Genomic DNA, 27,842 nt, shown 5'->3' on the forward strand with positions numbered 1-27,842 from the left:
TATATATATACACAGTGAGGAGAACAAGTATTTGATACACTGCCAATGGGTTTTCCCATTGGCAGTGTATCAAATAGTTGTTCTCCCCACTGTATATAGATATATTTATTTATATATATTAGGGGTGTCAAACGATTAAAAATGTTTTAATCGAGTTAATTACAGCTTAAAAATTAATTAATCGTAATTAATCGCAATTCAAACCATCTATAAAATATGCCATATTTTTATGTAAATTATTGTTGGAATGGAAAGATGAGACACAAGATGGATATATACATTCAACATACGGTACATAAATACTGTATTTGTTTACTATAACAATAAATCAACAAGATGGCATTACCATTATTAACATTCTGTTAAAGCGATCCATCGATAGTAAGACTTGTAGTTCTTAAAAGATAAATGTTAGTACAAGTTATAAAAATTTTATATTAAAACCCCTCTTAATGTTTTCATTTTAACAAAATTTGTAAAATTTTCAATAAAAAAAAAACTAGTACCCCGCCATTGTTGACGCCAATATTTACATACACAATGCCCATGGGTGCTGAAGCCTATAAAATCAGTCGCACCCAAGCCCCAGCAGAGGGCGACAAAACTCTGAAAAACACAACAAGTACACATTTCACTGTGCTGTCATTTTAATGTTTGAGCAGGGCATGTGCGTTAATTACGTGAAATATTTTAACGTGATTATTTTTAAAAAATTAATTACTGCACGTTAACGTGAGAATTTTGACAGCGATCCATCGATAGTAAGACTTGTAGTTCTTAAAAGATAAATGTTAGTACAAGTTATAAAAATTTTATATTAAAACCCCTCTTAATGTTTTCATTTTAACAAAATTTGTAAAATTTTCAATAAAAAAAAAACTAGTACCCCGCCATTGTTGACGCCAATATTTACATACACAATGCCCATGGGTGCTGAAGCCTATAAAATCAGTCGCACCCAAGCCCCAGCAGAGGGCGACAAAACTCTGAAAAACACAACAAGTACACATTTCACTGTGCTGTCATTTTAATGTTTGAGCAGGGCATGTGCGTTAATTACGTGAAATATTTTAACGTGATTATTTTTAAAAAATTAATTACTGCACGTTAACGTGATAATTTTGACAGCCCGAATATATATAAATATATATATATATATATATATATATATATATATATATACATATATGGCAGAAAACATTCAGGTGACTTGAAGTTATGCTCTGAGACCCCTAATTTGGCCAAATTAAAAACATTTCCAATATGCATCTGTGATACATCATTGGAAAGCTTAAAATCTCAATTTTCTGGGGGAAGACATTTTTTAAACAGGAGGGCATTTAAAAAAAAAAAAAAAAAAAAAAATTAAACAGCGAAATCCTAACTGAAGGTGAAAGCACGCGAGAGCATAAAGATGCCATGATTTTAACTAGCTATTATCGCGTACTTACCTCTTTTTGATCCAAAAACTCCATGTAGCATGTATCACCGAGTGTCAAGACACAGCTATGAATGGCCACAGCAGGATTTTGGGGGGATTTTATGGGTGAAACATGGTAATTTAACTAGGGTCGCGATGCAGAAATCGCAGACATCGAGGAGTAATCGAGATTCTCATTTTCATAAATTTACCCTTTTAAACTTTTTTTTAATCAATTTTTCTTTGTTTGGATCGATTATTTGGGGAAAATGCAACAGTAACGACAGAAATACAATTAAGAGATCGTTATGAGGTAGATATCCATGACTTTTTTACAGACGCCAATTTTTTTCATTGTGACGTAATTTGTTTAAAAGTTTAAAATATGCGAGTGAATAATTTTTTTGTCTTTTTTAACTAAATATTAGACGTCAGTTAATGATTCTAAGCTAAAAACATTTCAAAGACATTTCAAATAATAAATACGATTACTTACCTTCTTTTTATGGCTGGGTTGAAACAAAAGCGGTTGCGCGACGTCTGTAAACGGAGGTTTCCGGGGTAAAACGGACAAATTTAAAGTAGTTTGGGGGCTTATTGTAACATGAATTCACTATGGCAGCATATAGACATATTGTTCTATCGAACACAACAGTTCTTTTGGCTTAAAATACAGCAGTTTATTTTAAGGATGGGTGCAAGAGCAGAAACTGCTTTTTCAGCCTTGTCTGTGTTTCCTGCCACATATATATTATATTATTAATCATTTTTAAATATTATTTTTCCCACAAAAAGTGTCTGCGAAACAACTAATTGAAATTCTTGGAAGTGCAGTCATCTTACCAAATATCCAAATGGAGCAAGTCATTGTGGACGTCATCAACTTCACTGTGGAGACAAATATAGAAGAAAAATGCTCACTGCCTATGCTCATGTTTCATCATCTTAAAAGGACAAAAAAAAGTGCCAAACTCACAAAACGAAGTGCTCATCCCAAACTGGGTTGAGCGTCTCCGGCTTGACTTCGGTCACCTGGATGCACCTAGCCGGCAGCGCTTCCTTGGTGCTGGAGCGTTTCTCCAGCTTGTCCTTTCTCTTCCTGAAACTGAACTTCCTTTCCTTCTTTTCCTCAGTCTCTCGTGGGCTCTGCCCCTCCAAGATGCCCAGCATGCAATAAGGGTCACTGTAGCCTGGACACAAAACAAATTGCCATACTTGATAGCGGATTTATTTGTTGTTGCCAAGCGATAAACACTTATCACAACACCTTTCACTCATACAAGCATGATTTCTTTGCCTGGAAAAAAATAAACACCTAAACTCAATGCATTCTTTCCTCAACTGCACTCATTCATGCAAATGACACTGAATTAGCTAATGAGAGGTAAACAACTTGCCGTTTCAATGAGTGCCTTTAAAAAGCTTTTCAGTGGCATAATGGAGAATATTATTAGCTCTGGGCAGAAAGAGATTAAATGTTTGAATTCCTAACCATTGGCGTCTTTAGCCAGCAGATTCTTGGCTTTCAAAACAGAAGCTCTCAAGGAAAAAGTGGCTCTCTGGAGAGAAAAAGGAGTAAATAGCAGCAACAATAGCAACTATGAGGACAAGATTTTTTTTTTTTTTTTTTTTACAAACACGTGGAAATATGCATCAAGGCTGCCTGTGCTCACCTTGGATTCTTGCACTTTCTGTAGTATGATGTCATGTTCCTCCTCGCCCATATCAAACACCTTTTTCAAGAAAGGAAGGAAAATAGAATGTTTTTATGAGAGCCAGTCGGCCTGGGAACGGATTCTATACACTTTGAATAAAAGCCACTTTCTGCGGACACAAAAGAAGCCTGCACTCAGCAGCATGACAGAATAACAGAAAACCTATCGCACTATCGCAGCTTTCTTTACTGCTTTTCTGCTGCTTGTCTGCTGATCAATAATTCACTGTTAAGCAAATAAAGCTAACGTGCATGAATCACCTGTAAATAGCTGTCTTAAATAAGAACCGCATAAAAAGATATTGGTAACGTTTACACATCCGAGCAACATTTATCGAACAGTTGTTATTCATTTTTATCTACAATTATATTTATCACTTTTCAAGATGAATTGACCGACACCAATTTATGTAAACAAATCATTATAGGGACAATATAACAGCATAACCAGCATGTTCACTTTTTGCTGGGGAGGGGACATTAGTAAGACCAAACAGATTATTGAACGGGGGTCAGAGTTACATTTCTCACGAATATGAACCTAATTAATCAGCAAATTTAAATTGCAATATTTGAACATAAATTACATTAACAAACATAATCAATACAAACTTGTTAATAATCTCAACTATCCAGGAATGCAAAAAAAATAAATAAATAAATAAATAAAAATAAACATTTGTCTTAAGACCACTCAACATTGTGTATATACAGTGGTATAAAAAGTATCTGAACCTTTTGGAATTTCTCACATTTCTGCATTAAATCACCATCAAATATGATCTAATCTTTGTCAAACTCTCACAGATGTAAAAACAGTGTCTGCTTTAACCAAAACCACCCAAACATTTATAGGTTTTCATATTTTACTGAGGATAGCATGCAAGCAATGACAGAAGGGGGAAAATAAGTAAGTGAACCCTCTGCCTATAGAGACTTAAAGAGCACTCGAAACCAATTTTTACCAAACAATTTAAGTCAGGTGTGTGCCCAATCACTGATGAGTTGTTGAAAGCTGCCCTGCCCACTATAAAACACACACCTGGTAAGAATTGTTTTGATGAGATCGAAGCATTGTCTGATGTGCATCATGGCTCGGTCAAAAGAGCTGTCTGAAGACCTGTGATCAAGGATTGTTGATTTGTACAAAGCTAAGAAAGGATACAAAACCATCTCTAAAAGTCTGGATGTTCATCAATCGATAGTCAGAGAAGTTGTCTACGAATGGAGAGAGTTTGCCACTATTGCTTCTCTCCCAAGGAGTGGCCATCAACCAAAGATGACGCCAAAAATTCAGCGCAGAATACTCAGAGAGATCAAAAAGAACCCTAGAGTGTCTGCTAAAGACTTACAGAAATCCCTGCCACAGTCTAATATTTCTGTACACACATCAACTATAAGTAAAACTATGGCCAAGAATGATGTTCATGGGAGGACTACACAGAGGAAGCCACTGCTGTTTAAAAAAAAAAAAACATTGTTGCCTATTTAATGTTCGCAAAAAGGCACTTGGACACTACACAGAAGTTTTGGCAAAATATTTTGTGGACTGATGAAACCAAAGTTAAATTGTTTGAGAGTAAGAAACAACGTCATGTGTGTAGGAAAAATAGAACAGCTCACTAAGATCAACACCTCATCCCCACCGTGATGCATGGTGGAGGGAACATCATGATTTGGGGCAGTTTTGCTGCCTCAGGGCCTGGACAACTTGCAATCATTAATGGAAGAATGAATACAAAGGTTGATCAGGATGTTTTGCAGGAAAACCTGAGGCCGTCTGTCAGACAGTTGAAGCTAAAAAGAGGATGGATGCTGCAACAATACAATGATCCAAAACACAGAAGTTAAATCAACTTCCGAATGGTTTCAGAAGAACAAAATACAGGTTCTGTAGTGGCCTAGTCAAAGTCCAGACTTGAACCCCATAGAGATGCTGTGGCATGACCTAAAGGCAGCGATTCATGCCAGACATCCCAGGAATCTGACTGAACTACAGCAGTTGTGTGGAGAAGAATGGGCCAAGATTAGTCCTGATCGATGTGCCAGACTGATCTGCAGCTACAGGAAGCGTCTGGTTGAAGTTATTGCTGCCAAAGGGGAGGTCACAAAATATTAAATGTGATGGTTCACTTACTTATTTTTCCCCCTTCTGTCATTGTTTGCATGCTATCCTCATTAAAATATGAAAACCTATGAATGTTTGTCTGGTTTTAGTTAAATCAGACAGTTTTTTCATCTGTGTGATTTTGACAAAGATCAGATCACATTTGATGGTGATTTTATGCAGAAATGTGAGAAATTCCAAAAGGTTCGGATACTTTTTCATACCACTGTAAATAAATATAACTGAATAACCTTCTTCGTGAGGGAATAACAAAAAAAAAAAAAAAAAAGAAAATGGAGCCTTACATTAGAACACTGCGGATTTTTTCCAAAAGCACAGCCAAACTCAACAAAACATCAAATCTCCTTTGGGCTGCTTCAAGATCACATAAATAAAATAAAATAGAAAATTGGGGACAAGGGGTAAACCTCGGTTTACCACATTTTTCACAGTTTAACGTTAAGAGTGGAAAACTCATATAGGAGGACACTTCTCTCTAAGCAGCTTCCTACTTGAGTTTTAACATGTTCGGTTTAATGTTATGCTAACTCGGATGCAGGTCTGACTTTCAATAGCAAAATTAGTGGTGTGTTCCCCACCACCACATCATTTTTACATTACGTACAGTGGCTGCTGCTGGCCGAAAATAACTAATATCCCTCCTCTTCGAAGGGGGCTGAGAAGGCGGCATGTTGCCGACATGTTGTTTGCGTCGGGGCTGTGCGCGTGTGTGGGCGGGGGCAAAATGGACCGGCGCATTCAGCAAGTAAAAAGGGGTAAATGTAAGTCTGAAAATAATTCACTTAGCAATGGTAGGGTCAATTCTATTCTTACAACATATGGGAAGACAATCTAAATGACCTATAGAACTGATGGCATTATAATGCAAATAAGGTTGCCTAAAAGTTGGTGGCAACAATTTGAGCATCCTAAAAAGTAACGGAGTGCCAAAAAATCAATTCTTAGATGCATCACGATTTGACACATGACAATTCGATTACGATTCAGAAATGTTTAAAAACTATTATTTTCCCTAATAACTTTATGACAGTGGAATGCAAAACACATCTGCTTCCCGGACACCTTTAACGAACGCACGCGCAACGTTATGATGAATGTTGCCGGTTACTGAGCGAGAGATTAACTTCTTTTCAAAAGACTGTATGAGACAGGCAGGGACCCACCAGTTGCGCAAGTTATTTTTTACAACGAGAGGGGAAGAGAGATAATTCGTTGCTCCTTGTCGTTCAGTTTTCCAGCAGTAGGTTCAAGTCGTGTTAACTGGAAAAAGTCCCTAGTGTTTTGCTCCCAAGTCCCGTGTCCGTCTATCAGAGGTGAGTACACGAACCCTCTTGTTGTGTTTAGCCTTTATTGTTGTTATTTTGAGATGTTACTAGTCAGCGCCGAGCGCTATGCTAATTAGCTAATTCGCTAACATGTCAATTTGTGCGTTGTTTGGTGGTGTACAAAAGTTATTCCAGATGCAAAATATTCTTCCCCTCTCCATCCCCCGTGTCCGCCTCTCCACCTTTGGTTCCAGAGCTTTTAGTCATTGCGCCCCCCAGCTCTGGAACTTCCTACCCCCTGATCTTCGCAGCATATCTACCCTATCACTTTTCAAATCTAGACTGAAAACACACCTGTTCACTCTTTCTTACCCACCATAACCCCTAGCTCTGTTATATTTTTACTTCTTTTTATTGTGCTTTTAATTTATCCTTTTAATCACCTTTTTATCGTACTGTAATTCCATGTCTCTTGTGAAGCGTCTTTATGTGTTTTGAAAAGCGCTCTAGAAATAAAATGTACTGTATTATCATTATCATTATTATTATTATGTAAAACCAGGATTAAGTACAGCGGTAACACTACAAACATGCGAAATAGAACAGAAATCTGTAAACAAATATAGGTTAAAAGAAGTCTTATTTCTTAAGACACCGTTTGTTTCCAGAAAATGTGGAATTCATTCCACCAGTGTAAGTTTTATTGTATTGTTGAGAGAAATAAGTACTGCCTTTGAAACAGCTAATGTTTTTGCACCTTATTGTGAAAAAGAGTATCTCAAGGTCAGCTGTGTATGGGTATGTTGAGAAATAAGTTCTGCCTTTAAAATGGTTAATGTTTTTGCAAAAACAGTTTAAGGGCAGCTTTTTGTTGTATGGGCATGTTTCCATCGTTCCAGTTGAATCATTATAATATTTTAAATAAATAATGGACATAAATTTGTTTGGCTACTTTATTAATTAGTAATGTACAATGCATCGACAATCGTGATAACCGTGATCAACGTCAATACCGTGATTGTCGTTCAATAATCGAATCGTAGCACCCTGAATCGTAATCGAATCGAATCGTCAAGGTCCTAAGATGGCACATCCCTACTAAAAAGTTGGTAGTGTTATGTCCCTACCGTCCCTATGCAAACCTACGCCCTCGTTAAGATACCTTTAAGAGGTAGGCAAACAGCTCTTCGTCACTCGTCACATGTTCTGATGAAGGCACCCCAACTCGGTTGATGACTGTGTACACGACCTCCTCATAGATCAAGTCCAGCTGCATGGAGAAGGGGAAAACATTGCTCCACTAAAAATACTCATGTACAATGTAGGAAAAAGTTTGGACACTCCTGATTATTTATTTGCTATAAATAATTGTTTTTTTGTGAAATGAAAAAAAGTTATAGGCCCTGTGGAAAATGTGCAATTATTTAATATACATTAAAATTTTCCCCTAGCTTTTTCACGGCACTGCATTTTTGCCCCATTTTTATTCTTTCTGTCACTGCTTTTTCATTTGTAAAACGAAGATTAAAAAAAAAAAAAAAAAAAAAAAATGGAGCGAACAAACCTCCGTCCTGCTGATTCTCTCCTGGATAAAAGCCTGGTCCACGTGCTCTTGTGGCGGTGGCACAGTGCAGGCTCCCCTTTGGCACTGTGATGGGAACAGTCTGATAGTGAATCCTCAATAGGCTCTCAGAGGGAGCCCTAATAATCAAATTGTCTAAGAGGATGTTTTTCCTTTACATTTGACATGACAAAGCTAAGGTTGTTACATAGCGCAGCAACTCAAAGCTCATTGTACTGTACATCCATTACAGCAGTGCTTCTCAATTATTTTCTGTTACGCCCTCCCCAGGAAAACGTAAACGTTTCACACCCCCCCCACAACTCTCTGCCGCCACTGTAAATTGTATCAATTGCCAATAAATTATTAATATAAGTATACCTCTGCATAATATTGTGCCCATTTAATATTAAAGAAACAATATATAGCTCAACTTACAATAATGTATAGAAAAGACAAAGTGCATCACTTTGCCTGAATTAAAAAAACAAAAAAGTCACATTTAATCTGTAAAAACACATTCACGGTATATTTTTGGACCTGTTAATAGTGTAAAATAAATTTTAATAAAATCAATCAATAAATAATACATTCAAATAACAATTTAACCGTAAAAACAAAAATTATTCGAACAGAAACAACAGTGTCATTGGACAGTGGGACAGTTTTTATTTTTGCTATTTTGCACTGAGCAACTTGGTATGCCACCTTATATGATGCTAACAGTCAGAGGCGTTGTGACCCATTAGGCAAACCAGGCAATTGCCTGGAGCCACCAGCCAGCAGGGGCCCCCAGAGGTCCAACAGATTTAGCACACGCAGCTTTACTGAACTGTTGCAGCGACAAGTGTAGGGAGTGTTTCAATACCATGGAATCATTTGGCAGATTATCTAACGATTCTGTTATCAATCCCAATCAGCACTAACCATGTCAGGTAGATTATACATGGTAAACAAAATCCAATCAGCTATTAATACCACATGATTTTTTAAAGAGTGACTCACCAAGTACTCTCTGGAAAGTCCTTGCCGAGTTGTTTTACATTGACTTTCACAGGCCACCTAATTATTCATGTGACTACTTTAAGAAATGGGGATTTTTCCCAAAAAGTCTATTAGTGGGTCTATCGTATTCCTCGTCGAATACTCTATAAGAAAAATAGAACATATATGCATATAAAATAATCCTAAACGATTTTATTAGCAATTTTGATACTCCTTTTAGATTAGCGAGAATAGGCGTAAAGTGCGCATTTCGAGCAGAGGACGGCCACCTGTTAAAATGAGTGCGTCCATAAACGAATGTAAGTACATCCATATGAGTCAGTGTAAAGTACTTAGTTTTCGCCACTTTAATGGCCAAGATGACCGCACGTCCACACAGCACGCACTGGCACCCCCCCACCTTTGTGTTCATTATACTGCGCGAGTATATATATGTGTCACGTGACTCAAAGTGAGAGTGGGCGGCAATGGGGGGGGGGGCACTTTGAGTGTCCTATAAAGCGCTCTATGAGATTGAGGCGTTATTAGACATTTATTAAATATAATATTGCTCCAAGTCCAACTGTCCCCCATACTTGCACACGCTCGAAGGGCCCCATGTTGCTTGTTGCCTGGGGCCCCCGGGGACCCTTGCTACGCCTCTGCTAACAGTGCTCGCTGGTTTACTGATGTAACACTGCGAAACAAAGCGGGACGATAGTTGGCAATATTCGGCACGTCTTGGCTGAAAAAAAATCAAGTGGCTTATCAATGTGAGTGGGGTCTAATGTATATTAGTGACATCTTATTTGATGTGGCTTCCTGCTGTGTGTTGCAAACATTTTTAGACACAGACTGGTCTTTTCTCGTCTCTCACTGTATTAAAAGTCAAAGCCAAACGCTACATACGCTTAGTCATATTTCCTCGTCTTAGCTCGTCATATCTCCAGTGCTCTTTGCTGTATGCTCTTGTTTTGTTCAAAAATACTGCGCACACATTGAAAATGATACATTATTCTATTATGGCAAAAAAGTATGTTCCCTGAGGTCACATGCGCCATCGCTGGCAACGCTCTGCGCCCCACTAGGGGGGCCCGCCCCACTATTTGAGAAGTACTGCATTACAGGCAAGTGGAAATGTGGCTTTTACATCACAAGGACATTTTTTGAATAACTCCGAGTGTGCTCTGTGTTGTTTATTTTAGAGTTATGTCATGAAAACAACTGTCCAGATTCTGTAAACTATGATTTTTTTTTTTTAAATCCTCATGTTTTAGATAAACAGTGTGAAGACTGTCATTTGGGTGATGACAAACTCTTTGTCAAGATGCTAATAAATCATTCACACACTAAGAACGGAGGCACAACACAACCACTGACAGCAGCTCACTGACAAACTTCCAAAACAAACGCTAGACCCTTCTGTTCACAGACGTCATGGCGGAAAGCATGGACTGCAGCGCTGCCCACTCGCTTCTTACTAGCTCGCGTGTTTTTGGCCTGCGGAACAGACGGAAAGGTGAAAGTCAGGCAGGAGGTTACCTCGGCCTCGCCGGCCTGCAGCATGTTCTCCTGTTTCTGCAGAATGCTGTTCATACGCACAAAGAACTCCATGCTCTCCTCAGAAATCCTGCCAAGGAAATGGGAGGGGAGGTATGATTTAATGAATGAGGCGTTTAGAATCATCCTCTTCTTTTAAGATTCATTGTCTGTCTTGTCTCATAACATCAGCTACTTATACGTTCCTCTCTGATGTTATTTTTTTTCACAGAGCACAGTAAGCCTAAGTGCGAAGAGCAAAAAATTCCCTTAATTCATCATCCATTAATTGTTTTTGTGTGTGCTGACAACAAAAAGATTTTAAAAAGAAAAAAAAAAAATGACAGATATGTCAGAACGCTGTCTAATGGTAAGAGGACATGGAAATTCCTTTGATTGCATATTTCTAAAGTTTGATGCCACGGAATCGGACCTGAATTCAACTCAACTGCACTTGATTAACACACAGCAGTGTATAAAAAAAAACTTTAAACATTTAATTCCGTCAATCCTTTCCATACCAGTCGAGTGGGGGTTAGAAACCTGCGGCTCCAGAGCCGCATGCGGCTCTTTAGAACTCCCTGGACCTTTTTCAAAAATGTTTGAAAATGGAAAAAGATGCGGGAGGAAAATATAGTCTTATATGTTTTTGTAGGAGGACAAACATGACACAAACATTCTTTTAATTCATTATATTGTCATGAAGTTAAACTTTAGGCGGCATCGTACAGCTGAGCACTGTAGTCACGTGGTGCGTCATTCTCTATACAAATCACTGCAGGGAAAATAAACACTTACGGTATTTTCCGCATTAAAAGGCGCAACGTTGATGAAAGGCGTATTTTAAAAATGTTTTCATGTTGAGGGCGCACTGCATTATAAGGCGTAATAGAAGTAGTAGTAGTCGGGGTTGGCGTTGCGTTATGCATCCACAAGATGGAGCTGAGCTAAATGGAATGTCATGCCATGATTAACCAATATTGATCCATATACAGTTGTGGTCAAAAGTTTACATACACTTGTGAAGAACATAATGTCATGGCTCTCTTGAGTTTCCAGTTATTTCTACAACTCTGATTTTTCTCCGATAGAGTGATTGAAACAGATACTTCATTGTCACATAAAACATTCATAAAGTTTGGTTCTTTTATGACTTTATTATGGGTTAACAGAAAAAGTGATTAAATCTGCTAGGTGAAAAATATACATACAGCAACACGAATTAGCAATTTCTTGTGAGTGATTATTGACTTGAACAATCATTGACTTGAACAAGTCAGGAAAGTCACTTGGAGCCATTTCAAAGCAGCTGCAGGTCCCAAGAGCAACAGTGCAAACAATTGTTTGTAAGTATAAAGTGCATGGCACTGTTTTGTCACTGCCACGATCAGGAAGAAAACACAAGCTATCACCTGCTGCTGAGAGAAAATTGGTCAGGAGGGTGAAGATTCAACCGAGAAACACCAAAAAGCAGATCTGCCAAGAATTAGAAGCTGCTGGAACACAGGTGTCAGTGTCCACAGTCAAGCGTGTTTTGCATCTCCATGGACTAAGAGGCTGCCGTGCAAGAAGGAAGCCCTTGCTCCAAAAGCGGCATCTTAAGGCTCGACTGAAGTTTGCTGCTGATCACATGGACAAAGATAAGACCTTCTGGAGGAAAGTTCTGTGGTTAGACGAAACAAAAATCGAGCTGTTTGGCCACAATGCCCAGTAATATGTTAGGAGGAGAAAAGGTGAGGCCTTTAACCCCAAGTACACCATGCCTACCGTCAAGCACGGTAGTGGTAGTATTATGCTGTGGGGCTGTTTTGCTGCCAATGGAACTGGTGCTTTACAGAGAGTAAATGGGATCATGAAGAAGGAGGATTACCTTCAAATTCTTCAAGATAACCTAACGTCATCAGCCCGAAGATTGGGTCTTGGGCGCAGTTGGGTGTTCCGACAGGACAATGACCCCAAACACACATCAAAAGTGGTAATGGAATGGCTAAATCAGGCTAGAATTAAGGTTTTCGAATGGCCTTCCCAAAGTCCTGACTTAAACCCCATTGAGAACTTGTGGACAATGCTGAAGAAACAAGTCCATGTCAGAAAGCTATCAAATTTAACTGAACTGCACCAATTCTGTCAAGAGGAGTGGTCAAAGATTCAACCAGAAGCTTGCCAGAAGCTTGTGGATGGCTACCAAAAGCGCCTAATTGAAGTGAAAATGGCCAAGGGACATGTTACCAAATATTAGCGCTGCTGTATGTATATTTTTGACCCAGCAGATTTGATCACTTTTTTCTGTTCACCCATAATAAAGTCATAAAAGAACCAAACTTCATGAATGTTTTTTTTGTGACAAAGAAGTATCTGTTCCAATCACTCTATCAGAGAAAAATCAGAGTTGTAGAAATAACTGGAAACTCAAAAGAGCCATGACATTATGTTCTTCACAAGTGTATGTAAACTTTTGACCACAACTGTATAAGGCACATCGGATTATAAGGCGCACTGTCAGCTTTTGAGAACATTGAAGGATTTCCGATGCGACTTATAGTGCAGAAAATACGGTGATTATGAAGGTTCATTATGTATTGGTAGCCAACTTAGTCATTTTGATAGCTGGCAAATATAGATACCTAAGATAGATACGTACTAGTACAGCATGTGTTGCCTTCCACCAGTCTTGGACGAGCACTCACTCAGACATTTTATCATGTAGAACAAACTCAGATAAAAAGCTTGAAAAAATAATGAATTAGTTCAAAAGTGCAACCCTTTAGCATTCAGAAACACTAAAAGAAATTAATTGAAAAAACATTGTGTTGGTCAGTAAATGTTACTTTTATAGAGAAAGTGCAGGGAAATATATATGGAATCCAGTGCAGTTCCTTGGCGTTCTCCTGCCTCCACCTTCCCCTCTCTTCTCTGACTGGACATCCACCCTGCGCTCCGTCGCGGGTTGCTGGCTGGGCGCCGGTGTATCAGCGGGGTGTTGCCTGCACCGGCGGGGGACCCTGCCCTGCCTTGGTCTTGGTGGGCCGCTGAGGGTCCCATGGTGTGCCGTGCCGGTTGAGGGGGCTGCGGCTGTGGCTCGTGGCCCGGGTGTGGGTGGACGTGGGGTTGGTGGTGCGTCCCCTCCTGCCATCCCTGAAGGCCGTTTGATGGGTGCGCGGGTGGCCCGGGGGACCACCCTGGATCCCGGGTGTGTGTGTGTGTGGGGGGGGGGGGGGGGGTGATGGCTCCTTTGCTGGGCTGTGGGAGGAGGGATGGGCTGCGATTGACCCCCCCACCTGCCCTCCCTCCCCGGGCTGGCTGGGTGGGGGCCGTGACCCTGGGTTGGCGCCCGCGCGGCTTCTCCGCCCGTCTGCGTGGCTGTCGCGCGCCCGGTGGGGCTTGCGTGTTGCTGGATGTGGTAGGGCATGCTCGGGCCGGGGGACCTGGTGCCGGGATTGGCGATGGGGCGGCGTAGGGTTGGTCGCCAACGGGCTTACATTCATAAGAGATTCACACGATTACTGGGTTCTAGATCACAGAACTGATTTGTGTACACTCTACCCCTTTCAATAACTTTGCTTATAGACACCCCCACCCCCGTCCCCCTCTTTCACTGGCCAATAGGCCCCCACATGGTGTAAACCGGAAATACATCTCGCTGACGATGGCACCAGCATATTAGTAATTAGTCTAGACGTTCAATGTATTTCTTGTTGTTGTTTGTGTATGCTTCTTTTCTTCCTTCTCTTGTGTTTCTTTTCTTCTGTCCCCCCATAATCCCTTCCTGTTCGCTGCTTTGTCATAATAAAAAGGTATTTTGAATGATCACAATGGGAGTATGTCAGACTCTCAATGTGAAACATTAAAACTGTTCAGACTAACCGGGCACTTAGACTTCCATTCTTTGTGTCAAACAGCTGAACAGGACAGGTTAAAAAAAAAAAAAAAAAAAATGCAACCCTTTAGCATTCAGAAACACTAAAAGAAATTAATTAAAAAAACATTGTGGTGGCCAGTAAATGTTACTTTTATAGAGAAAGTGCAGGGAAATATATATGGAATCCAATGCAGATTCTTGACTCGTGACAAGGTGATGATGCTGGAACTTTGGTTTGGTGCTGTTCAAGTGAGATTTACAAAGATGACTGCCTGAAGAAAACATCAACATTCCCTCAGTCCTTGATGATATGGGGCTGCATGTCAGGCAAAGGCACTGAGGAGATGGCTGTGGTTAAGTCTTCAATAAATGCACAAGTTTACATAGAAATTTTAGACAGCTTTCTTATCCCTTCAATTGAAAATATGTTTGTCATTTTCCAAGATGACAATGCATCATGTCACTGAGCTGAAACTGTTAAATCATTCCTTAGAGAAAGACTCGTCCAGTCAACGTTATATCCTGCAAATAGCCCAGATCTCAACCATATTGAAAACCTGTGGTGGAAATTGAAGAAAATGGTACACAGCAAGGCTCCGACCCACAAGGATGATCTGGCAACTACAATCAAAGAGAGTTGGCACCAAATTGATGAAAAATGCTTATCAAGTCCATGCCTCAGAGACTGCAAACTGTCATAAAAGCCAGAGGTGGTGCTACTAAATACTACAGATGTGTTTTGGTTGTTATTTGTTTCTCATGATTCCATATTTTTTTCCTCAAAATGGAGTGATTTCATATAGAGTTGCACTTTTGAACTAATTATTTTATCAAGCTTTTTATCCGAGTTTGTTCTACATGATAAAATGTCTGAGTGAGTGCTCGTCTGAGACTGGTGATTCCATACTTTTTGCTAGGGGTTGTATATAAGCCTGTCGCAATATGCATTAATTCCATTTATCGCACGATAAATAAAAATGAAGGTGGTAATTTTTCTGCTGCGATTTATCGCCTCGCGTGCACGTGCGTGCGCGCGGCAGACGTGCTGTTAAAATTTCGGATACCTTGTTACCAACTACGCAAAATGCATTTTCGTTCCAGGTCCGGCAAAAAATAGCGCCGGATCCAATCGTTCCCATTATATCCTATTGTTCAACGTATACCGGCCGCGTCAGTGCTCCGGATTGACTGCGGACCATCTCCGGCATGCTGGTGTTGTTGAAATGTGGGCGCTCCCGTCAGGGGTGGCCTTTCACGCGGGGCGGCTATTTTTCGGCACAACACCGGAGATTTACAACCAAATCCGCCAAAACATTGTTACTGACTTGGCTGCTACGAACAACCTCGCTTTGACAATGGACAGCTGACATGATGAACATTGAGTGGCAAATTAAGAGCGCTGTGCTTCAAACTAGTCCTGTTTATGAAAGTCAAATGTCATATGCTGGTGTTGTGCAGTAATGAGCAGACGTGGCTTCTGTGGCGTTTGCTAACTTTTTTATGCCTGCACACACTAGACATAATGAAATAGCAAACTAGATGTGCTACGTCCCGTGCCATTGGCTACATGAGCCCAGAGTGATTATGGGACATGTAGTCCATATATTACATCGATGGATTATAAACCACCATGACTGAATGGAATTTAAGAAGGCCAAATCTATCCATACCAGTGACTATAGATAATGCTGCAAATATTGTTAATTCAGTACATGACACAGATGGATTCGGACCATAAATAGGATGTCTTGCTCATGTAGTAAACCTAGCTGCTAAGAGAGCTGTAGCAATCAACAGTGTGCCCCGCCTCACTTTCAAACAGTAAAGATTGTTCTCAGCACTTTTATACAAAATTTCTTCAGATCAGTAAGAAGTAAGCACATAAATATTATGCACTAAAATGCATGTTAATATAATGGCAATTTAATTTTTGCTTGTTAGCAAAAAACCCACAAAAAATACAATTGTTTTTTTTTTTTTTTTTTCAGAGCATTAAATGTATTGAATCTGATCGAAAATCATGTCCCCCATATCGAAAATCGTACCGAACCGTGACTTAACTGTATCGTTGCATTCTTATTGAACACCATAGCAGAAGCTATGAGGGGAAAAGTTTTCATTTGCCTAAACGCTTAAATTATTAAGTGCAATTTTATCTTTTTTTCTCGAAAAACACATTTTATTAATTCTGTGTTTCTGTGCGGTATTAATATTGTTGTCTTTTACTTAAGAGGCATGGTCTATTGTTTTTAGTTGTGATTTCTTAAAAAGTATTTTTGAATTTAAGAGTAAATATTTATCGCGTTTAAATGGGTGTACTTGATCTATTAATATATACTGTATTCTCACTGTGTTATTGTAAATTGGTTTTAAAAAAAATTGGGGGGGCGCAATAATATCGCATATCACAATAATTTATTAGATAAATTATCACACACTAAAATTTGTTATCGCAACAGGCCTAGTTGTATATAAGGCTTTTAAATATTTTGCGGCTCCAGACATTTATTTTATTTTATTTTTTTGCTCCAATATGGCTCTTTCAACCTTTTGGGTTGCTGACCCCTGCACTAGAGGAAGCCCAAGAAACACGGGTGGCACTTATACCACACTTTGAGAACCACTTTAACGTACGCGGTAAGTTGTATTATGACTGATGGCGTAATGAACTCGACTCTCCAGTTTTGCCGTTTTGCTCAGTTTAAATCTGATAAGTAGGAACAATGGAAATTGCATGGCCTAGCAGGCTCCAACACCTTTGGAATCTCACAAACAAACCCTTTCCAAATATCTCTCACCGGGAACCTTTCCACCCCCCGCTGAACTGGATGGAAATCACCTCTGATGTGAGCAGCGGTATAGCTGTGGGGATCAGCCTTTTCCCGAATCCCTGGCCACCCACACGTTTCCCATTCCATCGTCATATTATGCTCAGTGGAGCCAATCCATGTGAGGCCCCCGTCACGCTTTTATTGGCGTCATCGCATCACAGCGGGCGTGTGGCAGCCCATCCTTGGCGCCACCCGCTGACTCACGCCATGGCGGGGGGAGCAGATGGCAAACCCTGAGGTATTGATGAAGACTAATGGCAGCCATGCAGAGAGCTGGTTGAGCTCCCACATCTTGGGTAGAAAAAATAGCTGGACATGTTGGGTTGATCAACCAAGTTAAGTCTAACTCTTTCAGTGCCATTGGCAATGATAGACATCCCATCATGTGGCTCTTTTCATCCTTCTGCTTTGACTTTAAATTAGTTCGTCACTAGTAGAAGTCCAACCCATTTGAAATAGGAAGTCCGAGTTAAAATGGATTGGTCAGTCAGCACCATTTCATATGTCAAATTTAATGCTTGTTAAGACATTTTTAAGACCTTAAAAATGTCATTTAAAGTGCATGTGACACGAAAAAGCATGTTTATTTCATAATACACGCGTTATTTTATGCTACTGAATGATATGGACCGCTTGGATGTGTGTGGAAGCGATCGCTATATTTTAGTTTTTTGAATCCCGCGCCATGAAAATGAGTGACTTCCGGCTTCGGTCTTGCATTGAGGAGGAGGGCGCTGTGACGTGTACGGATGAAGGCGTCCTCTTCACTATACAGCCGTACTGTTGTGTATGAGGACTAAGGATTCAGCTGATTTTGCGGATTAATACGTTTATTTTTCGCATCACGCCAGCCAAACGGCTGCAGAAAAATCTTGCTGTATGAGGGAGAGGCATGTGCGCCTTTTTGGAGTTTCAAAAGGTTCCCATTCACCGTGGATATTGGCCAAAACAAGCCCTACTACTGTGGGACCATTGGACTTACGAGGAAGTGAGTAAACATCTTGTTTTGTATTATGTCAAATACGAATACAGCGATTACAAAGTAAACACTACAAACTTTCTTTAAATAAAGGACTACTTACGTTTGATCATTGATAGGCATGTAAAAAGCTCTCCTAATGCACATTAACTGCACAACAACTGCAGCCGCCCTCCTCCGGGCGAGCTGTAAATTTCTCTCCGCCGGGCGGTTTGCCGATCCGCAAAGACAATCGACAACCAAGTCGTCATGTCAAATAATCCGGTCTAGTTATGTGTGATTTTCCGCTTCGAAGACTTTGAAACATCACTCGGTTCGGGTTAGCATGTTGGCTAGCTGTCACGTCTCTTGGTTTGTTTACATTCTCCAAAGCCGGGGAAGGGAAATGACATATGTCCGATTTAGGTGTCATAAAATATCGTTCGGGAGGTGCGACAGTAAAGGTGAAGTCGACAGTTTTGACCATAATGGAGTAATTTTGCCATGTCGTCCTGAATGAGTGCATTTTTATTATTTCATATTCCATTTAGCACAAGACTGTTATTTGTCATGACCATGCCATTTATTTAGCAATTGCGGAAAATACTTGGATAAAAAGAATATCCTGTAAAAATATTGAAGTAAAGAGACAGAAACAATTACATTTTGCAGCTCTCTTCGTTCCTTTTTCCCCCTCGAAGGGCTGAGTGGTCCTTCTCAAGCCATTTATTTAGCAATTGGGGAAAAATACTTGGATAAAAAGAATATCCTGTAATAATATTGGAGTAGAGAGACTGAAACAATTACATTTTGCGGCTCTCTTCGTCGCGTTTATCTCGTTGTGAATAATTCCCCTCAATGGGCTTAATAGTAAAACCGATGAGCCCAGTCTCCCGCTGACGTCCTCCACCTGTTGGGGACGCTCGAGCCCTATAATGGTAGGCGTGGCTAACCGGCAGATTAAAAGACTAATTTCTCGTCATCTGCACTTTGCTAAATTGTTGTATATAGTCGAATCGTCTCAAAATATGATTCTTCACATAATAATGCTATTTAATACTTTTTTCTCCTGTCGTATGCTCTTTAAGACCAAAACATGTTGCAACAATTTCTGATAAAGAAAAAAAACTTAATTTCATTTTACTGTAACTGGTGTTTTTCTACCGTCATGTGAAACTCAATGGCCTTGACACCCATTGCCCCTCACGAAAAAGTCTGTTTGCAGACTTTGCACTAGCGGTAGGAACCTCTGCGTACCTCACGATACAATATGATTTGCTTGCGATATGGCAGTACAACAGTTATGGATACATGGCAGGAAATCATTCTAGGATATTCTACAAAACAACTAATAAACAAACAAACAAACAAAAAAAAGCTACGGGTAGACCCCAGGTTACGAACGAGTTCTGTTTGTACGCTGGCGACGCAACCCGAATTTCCCTTTAACCTAGGGTGACCATATTTTGATTTCCAAAAAAGAGGACACTCTGCCCTGCCTCGAGATACTTGAATTTTACTAGAAGTTCACTCAAAGATGCCTATATCTCTTTTATATATGTATTTAAAGTGTGCCTCCTCCGTCTGGATAGAAAAATTCAGTTTTATTAAAAAAAGCCTACTGCCATATAGTATATATTATATAGTATATGGAAATGTTTAAATATTTAAAAAAAAAACGGATAATGATAAAAAATGAAAAATAAAAAAAATACTAGTATAATGCATATCCATGGAAATGTAGTCCAGTCAATGCACACCCACGGTAGGCTATTTGCCAACTCAACATTTTTATAAATTACTATCACAACAATTGTCATTGACAAATTGTTATTCCTACTCAATTTTTATTCTCTTTCAATGTTCTAGATTGTACACAATAAATAACCGAAATAAACTGACAAGCTATTCAACCGGCATGTTTCCAAATGCAGCTCTTCAAAACTACATTGCCCATAATGCCTAGTGCGGCTGAGCTCACTGATAGCTACCCTATTAGCGAGTACCGGGAGCCGAGGCAAAATCAAACTTTGCTATAAAAGTTTACAATCATCGGCAGAGCAACGATGCGACACCAAACGGGATTTCACAGATTACGCCAGTACAAATCCCCGACAGAAGTCAACAGTTGTCATTATAGACATATTAATTGTAAAATTAGAATACTAACATTCAACCAAATAAACGAACACAGAACAATTACAAGACTCATACAATATACTGCATCTCTGTGTACACATATAACCCAATATTCAACAGAAGACACGTGATCGACATTAACAGGAGATAAATTTACAGAAAGGTGTATGGAGCCAAGTCTTAAAACTCCTTAATGTAGTCTATCTCTCGCCAAACCGTCAACCGTCAGTAGATGGTGGTAACTCCCCATGAAACAAAGGGTAAACTGCCAACAAAAAACAAGAAGATTTACTCCCTTTCCCGCCCCTACTAGTAGGAGCCACGTCAACGCAGGCAGGCGCTGCCCCATAGCGGCCGGAGGGATTCTCTTCAAATTGGTCCCGTGAAAATCAGAAAAAACGGACATTTTCATGAATTTATGAGACCCGCCCGGACGCTCCGGAGAGCACATTATAAGAGGACTTGTCCGGGCAAACGGACATTTTCATGAATTTATGAGACCCGCCCGGACGCTCCGGAGAGCACATTATAAGAGGACTTGTCCGGGCAAAAGAGGACGTTTGGTCACCCTTTAAGCGTTGCCGCAACCCTTTAAGTAAATCTCAAAGTAACTAACCAAAAAGTCCAAACATATTGTATTTTGTTTAATGATGGAGGATAAACTGCCCTCTGGTGACAGCGTTGGATCTGGCTGAACTGTTGCCTTGTGTGACTGAGAAGCAGACTCAGACATCTGACATGGATAAAGGCTAGCTGCGCTCTGGTTTAGCCCACATAGGACTGTAAGTTGTTTCAGCTAATATATGTTTGTGTATGCATTTGTAATTAAGTTTACAGCTTCAGTTTGTGGAGTTATGTGTAGTGATTTGCCATGAGAATTGTACATACGTTAGCATTCGTAGCATTTAAGCTAGCGAACTTTTGTTAGGAAAATTAGGGTAATTCAATCTACTAAATTTACATATTGAACAGACTAGATGGACATTTGGATACCAATTGTTTCGTGTTAGTTGTGTCGTTTTAAACATAATCTGCGTAAATATGTGAGTTACAGCTTTACAAATTGTCAAAAGTAAAGAAAGTGAAAAGCTTCAAAAAGCACAATTGCCTTGTTTGCTGTAAGTAAAGCTGAACGACTTCACATTTAGTAAGGACAGAACATGTCATATGAATAAAGTAAAGTATAAAATAGGATACTGTGAGGCACAATAAGATACTGTTAATGCACATCAAACAACAAAAAAACGACTGGAGGACGAGACTCCTGCGTCGTAAAGTCAAACTCGTTTAAGTCGAGTAGGTCGTAACCCGGGCACGACCTGTATTTTCATCCTTCTGCTGTGAATTGGAATGAGTTTATCACTAGTAGATATCAATTCCGTTTGAAATAGGACATCTATGGCTGTCAGTGGCAACCAATGCCAGGCAATGAGTTCATTTTAGTGCATTTCACAACATTTCCTATTGATTTTTGGTCACTTTCTTTTCCTTTTGAGGCATTTACGGATCACTCCCTGTTGATTTTGGGACATTTACAGGTCACTTCGTGTTGATTTTGGGTTACTGAAAAGGATGTAACTCAAGAATGTCCCCGAATGAATAGGAAATGTTTCAAAAAAACAACAGGAAGTGTCAAGTTCAAAAATAGATCCTTAGGTAGACATTGTAAAATTACCCAAAAATAAGGAGAGAAGACACTCAGTTTTCTTGGCCAAGGAGAGCAAAAGAGTGACTAGTGACAGTCACCAAAATTGATCTAAAGAAAAAAAATCCTCCTTGGTATTTTTTTAGGGGTTTGTCCTAAAAATGGGCGCCGCCCTGAGAGAGGGGGGAAGCAAGCTGGAGACACCCATGTGATTTTGATTGGATATGTGTGTGCATGTAGGTGGAACTAAGTAAGTACACGTGTGTAAGCAAGGGCTCATGTAAACAATCATGTAAACAGTCAAAATGACCCAGACACTTCAGTTATGCAACGCTGCGGCCATGGAAGATGTCCTCGGATGAAAAATTGTCCTCGAAGGTCTAGACGAAAGTCCAGACGCCAGGTGCTGAAGATGTCTCGGAAGGTCTAGTTACGCAATGATGCGGCCATGAAGCAAGGCAGTTGTCATCCCGACCCTCTTTTACTCTTTGTAACACTTAAGCATTATACTACAACCTGGTATAGCAAGCAATAATCATTTACTGGTTATATTAGTAAGAAAAATATGGCAATATGTATTATTTATGGTATATATGAGCACAAGCAAATAATCAATCAATCAAGCAAATATTTAATCAATCAAACCTCGATAATTACCTCAACAGGAAGTAACCTTTTAATGCCCTAAAATGAACAGGGAGTGACCTGTAAATGCCCACAAAAGACTGGCTTTGAATGTTCTAGTTTCAGTGCCATTGACGTAGCTAGACATCCAATCCAGTCAAAATGAATTGGATGTCGAGCACAATTAGTGGAAGCCGACGAGCTTATGTAGACACTATTCCAATTAAAGATTTTGCCGGCAACTCATTTTGTATAAACAGTGACACATTTTTAAAACTGTACATCCATTCTTGGTGGGAACATATCGATAACCTTTTGAGCTATAAAGTACCACGATACAGTGGGGCAAATAAGTATTTAGTCAACCACTAATTGTGGAAGTTCTCCCACTTGAAAATATTAGAGAGGCCTGTAATTGTCAACATGGGTAAACCTCAAACATGAGAGACAGAATGTGGAAAAAAAAAACAGAAAATCACAGTGTTTGATTTTTGAAACATTTATTTGCAAATCATGGTGGAAAATAAGTATTTGGTCAATACCAAAAGTTCATCTCAATACTTTGTTATGTACCCTTTGTTGGCAATAACGGAGGCCAAACGTTTTCTGTAACTCTTCACAAGCTTTTCACACACTGTTGCTGGTATTTTGGCCAATTCCTCCATGCAGATCTCCTCTAGAGCAGTGATGTTTTAGGGCTGTTGTTGGGCAACATGGACTTTCAACTCCCTCCACAGATTTTCTATAGGGTTGAGATCTGGAGACTGGCTAGGCCACTCCAGGACCTTGAAATGCCTCTTACGAAGCCACTCCTTTGTTGCCCTGGCTGTGTGTTTGGGATCATTGTCATGTTGAAAGACCCAGCCCCATCTCATCTTCAATGCCCTTGCTAATGGAAGGAGATTTTCACTCAAAATCTCTTTATACATGCCATACCATGTACATACCAAAAAGTTTTATTTTGGTTTCATCTGACCATAACACATTCTCCCAGTCCTCTTCTGGATCATCCAAATGCTCTCTAGTGAACTGCCGGGCCTGGACGTGTACTGGTTTCAGCAGGGGGACACGTCTGGCAGTGCAGGATTTGAGTCCCTGGCAGCGCATTGTGTTACTGATAGTAGCCTTTGTTACTGTGGTCCCAGCTCTCTGTAGGTCATTCACTAGGTCCCCCCGTGTGGTTCTGGAATTTTTGCTCACCGTTCTTGTTATCCTTTTGACGCCACGGGGTGAAATCTTGCATGGAGCCCCAGATCGAGGGAGATTATCAGTGGTCTTGTATGTCTTCCATGTCTTCCATTTTCTAATAACTGCTCCCACAGTTGATTTCTTTACACCAAACGTTTTACCTATTGCAGATTCAGTCTTCCCAGCCTGGTGCAGGTCTACAATTTTGTCTATGGTGACCTTCGACAGCTCTTTGGTCTTGGCCACAGTGGAGTTTGGAGTGTGACTGACTGAGATTGTGGACAGGTGTCTTTTATACCGATAATGAGTTAAAACAGGTGCCATTAATACAGGTAACGAGTGGAGCCTCGTTAGACATCGTTAGATCTCTTTGACAGCAAAAATCTTGCTTGTTTGTAGGTGACCAAATACTTATTTTCCACTCAATTTGGAAATAAATTCTTTAAAAATCAAACAATGTGATTTTCTGTTTTTTTTCCCCACATTCTGTTGCTCATGGTTGAGGTTTACCCATGTTGACAATTACAGGCCTCTCTAATCTTTTCAAGTAGGAGAACTTGCACAATTGGTGGTTGACTAAATACTTATTTACCCCACTGTATATCACCTTTTCGATTTATTGACATTGTTTATTGTCCTACTTTGCACCGGGCACTGTTATTTTGACCAAGGTCAATTTCACCATAGCCACAACTTAAGTCTCCGATGTACGCCGATGTTGCGGACAACGTACTGTAGAACAGATATGCACTATTAATCCCAAACTCACGTATTTAGAGGCCATTAATAAAACAAATACACACCATTAGAAGTTTTATGGCAGGCTACAATGAGTTCCCATGCATTGAACGTATTGTCTTGAAATTGATATCGACCGCAATTTTCCATTAAATTTAAAATTTCAGACCTTGAGTCTCTGGATTTTAAATTGAAGACATTTTAGTAATTTTTAATGACCCACGGGAACCCTGAATACTCCTAAGGATGGAATATGGTTTGTCGGAGTGTAGCTATAATGAGTGAGTTTGACCAAAGAATTGTTATAATGGTATTAGTTTTTGTGGGGTTTTGGTTTTTTGCATACAATACATATAAGCTCCACTCCATCATGATTCTTGTGCTCTGAGACCTTCAAATCCCTCCACATCCGTTCTTAATTGTCGTGAGTATTGTAGTGAGCACAAATCTGTTCAGTCTTCTGTCAGTCTTGCTGCCGGAGGGATTTAGCAAAACATTGTGGATCTTTTGTTCCCAAGTTTCAGAACAAGATGTTTTTTTTTTGTTTTTTTTTTTAAAGTACTTTAAAAAAGATAATGCCTCATCTGATACAATGAAATAAACACAACACACTTGACAATCAGTATTGCCCACGTCACCGGAATAAATAAAGTGGATTGATGTTGCTAGGAAACAGGTTCTTATGTTGTTTTGATTCCAATGTATTTTTCTGAATTTATTTGGACGCTTCAATTACGTTTTCGCCCGTCTGGGCTGGCGAGGAGATGGGAAGCAAACATGAACAAATCTTATTGAAAAAGTGGAAGTGACAGGAAGCCGCTCGTTTTCAAACTTCAACATAATGTGGCAGCACAAACTCAGCAATTACTCGTGCACGCATCACTGTCGGCGACGGCATGAAAGACCATGTGATGCCTTCCGTTCAAACACCATGCTTTTTTTTTTTGTTAAAGAAATCCGATTGTCATACGCTTGTCACTAGCGTTGTATCAACTCTGCAGCTTTTGTCATTGCCGGAAGATGTGCATGACAAGGACTAACACCCTACCCTCACTCATTTCTACACTAATGTGCTCTAATTACACAATTGATTAGGCAGGAAGCTTTCACCGATGGAAAGTGCTCACGTAGAAGAAATACCGCTTGATTCAGTGGCTCTTGACAAAAAAAAAAAATCCAACAGAAATAGATTAATAATAGGATTTAGTTCCACCTTTTCTCGCCCTCGCCTTGACATGCCACCACACGTGAGATCAGATGGGTCAATTAAGACTCCATCTCTGAATAGCATTATCAAGGGAAATCTCTTCTGGATGTATGCAACATTAGGGTACATGTTGTTCGCCTTTGTTCAGTGTTGTAGCAGAGCTTCTGTGCTACTACATTCCTTATTTTGACAAATTAATTTCTGTTAATGCGCCACTCATTTAGTTTTTTTTGATTTCTCAATATGAATGCAAAAGAATACAGTGTTCTCCTTTGACAGGGAGCAGTAATGTCGGCTTGAAGAATGGTTGCTTGAGCGCCAAATAGCAAATGCGTTGGCTCAATGTGCTCTCATGAGTATTGAGTAAAAGCACAAAGAGTATGTTTTTCGTAACTGGACTTTAGTTCAGTGCCTACACTTGAAATGCATTCAAAAGCTGTTAAATAGACATGAGCAGAACTTTTCAAAGCTTTCTGTGCCATTGACAATGATAGACATCTATTGCTAAGAAACGATTTAGTGCTGTTGATGAGGGATTTTTGTTGATTTTCACCTATTGCTATGGCTTTTCAAAATCTATGCAATATATATATATATATATATATATATATATATATATATATATTTTATTTTATTTTATTTTATTTTTTTAAACATACAGTGGGGCAAATAAGTATTTAGTCAACCACTAACTGTGCAAGTTCTCCCACTTGAAAATATTAGAGAGGCATGCAATTGTCAGCATGGTTAAATCTCAACCATGAGAGACAGAATATGGAAAAAAAAAAAATCACATTGTTTGATTTTTAATGAATTTATTTTCAAATCAGAGTGGAAAATAAGTATTTAGTCAATACCAAAACTTCATCTCAATACTTATGTTATGTGCCCTTTGTTGGCAATAACGGAGGCCAAACGTTTTCCGTAACTCTTCACAAGCTTTTCACACACTGTTGCTGGTATTTTGGCCCATTCCTCTATGCAGATCTCCTTCAGAGCAGTGATGTTTTGGGCTGTCGTTGGACAACACGGACTTTCAACTCCCTCCACAGATTTTCTATGGGGTTGAGATTTGAAGACTGGCTAGGCCACTCCAGGACATTGAAATGCTTCTTACGAAACCACTCCTTTGTTGCCCTGGCTGTATGTCTGGGATCATTGTCATGCTGAAAGACCCAGCCACGTCTCATCTTCAATGCCCTTGCTGATGGAAGGAGATTTTCTTTTACACAGATCTGTCGTCCTGGTCCCTTTGCAGAAAAACAGCCCCAAAGCATGATATTTCCACCCGCATGCTTCACAGTGGGTATGGTGTTCTTCGGATGCAATTCAGTATTCTTTCTCCTCCAAACATGAGAACCTGTGTTTCTACCAAAAAGTTCTATATTGGTTTCATCTGACCATAACACATTCTCCCAGTCCTCTTCTGGATCACCCAAATGCTCTCTAGCGAACCGCAGACGGGCCTGGACGTGCACTGGCTTTAGCAGGGGGACACGTCAGGCAATGCAGGATTTGAGTCCCTGGCGGCGCATTGTGTTCCTGATAGTAGCCTTTGTTACTGTGGTCCCAGCTCTCTCTAGGTCATTCACTAGGTCCCCCCGGTGTGGTTCTGGGATTTTTGCTCAGCGTTCTTGTTATCATTTTGACGCCATCTTGCATGGAGCCCCAGATCGAGGGAGATTATCAGTGGTCTTGTATGTCTTCCATTTTCTAATAATTGCTCCCACAGTTGATTTCTTTACACCAAGAGTTTTACCTATTGAGGATTCAGTCTTCCCACCCTGGTGCTGGTCTACAATTTTGTCTCTGGTGTCCTTCGACAGCTCTTTGGTCTTGGTCATAGTGTAGTTTGGAGTGTGACTGACTGAGGGTGTGGACAGGTGTCTTCTATACTGATAATGAGTTAAAACAGGTGCCATTAATACAGGTAACGAGTGGAGCCTCGTTAGAAGAAATCTTGCTTGTTTGTAGGTGACCAAATACTTATTTTCCACTCTAATTTGAAAATAAATTCTTTAAAAATCAAACAATGGGATTTT

General features: G+C 39.8%; 1 protein-coding gene across 2 annotated transcripts in view; it reads right to left on the minus strand.

Moving 5' to 3' along the window:
* baiap3 (BAI1 associated protein 3) overlaps window positions 1-27,842 on the minus strand; it is a 101,522-nt gene that overhangs the window by 43,985 nt on the left and 29,695 nt on the right. The window contains exons 3-9 of one of the 2 annotated variants that reach the window (XM_057860724.1): window positions 10,615-10,702; window positions 8,092-8,175; window positions 7,690-7,797; window positions 3,094-3,153; window positions 2,913-2,979; window positions 2,397-2,610; window positions 2,264-2,308 (exon numbers count right to left, since the gene is read on the minus strand). In XM_057860724.1, the coding sequence (XP_057716707.1) occupies window positions 2,264-2,308; window positions 2,397-2,610; window positions 2,913-2,979; window positions 3,094-3,153; window positions 7,690-7,797; window positions 8,092-8,175; window positions 10,615-10,702 (666 nt within the window). Of the gene's footprint in view, window positions 1-2,263; window positions 2,309-2,396; window positions 2,611-2,912; window positions 2,980-3,093; window positions 3,154-7,689; window positions 7,798-8,091; window positions 10,573-10,614; window positions 10,703-27,842 lie in introns of both variants that reach the window. The other variant, XM_057860725.1, reaches the window with a different exon arrangement.

This window comes from Corythoichthys intestinalis, chromosome 16 (assembly GCF_030265065.1).
Source record: "Corythoichthys intestinalis isolate RoL2023-P3 chromosome 16, ASM3026506v1, whole genome shotgun sequence".
Lineage (NCBI taxonomy): Eukaryota > Metazoa > Chordata > Actinopteri > Syngnathiformes > Syngnathidae > Corythoichthys > Corythoichthys intestinalis.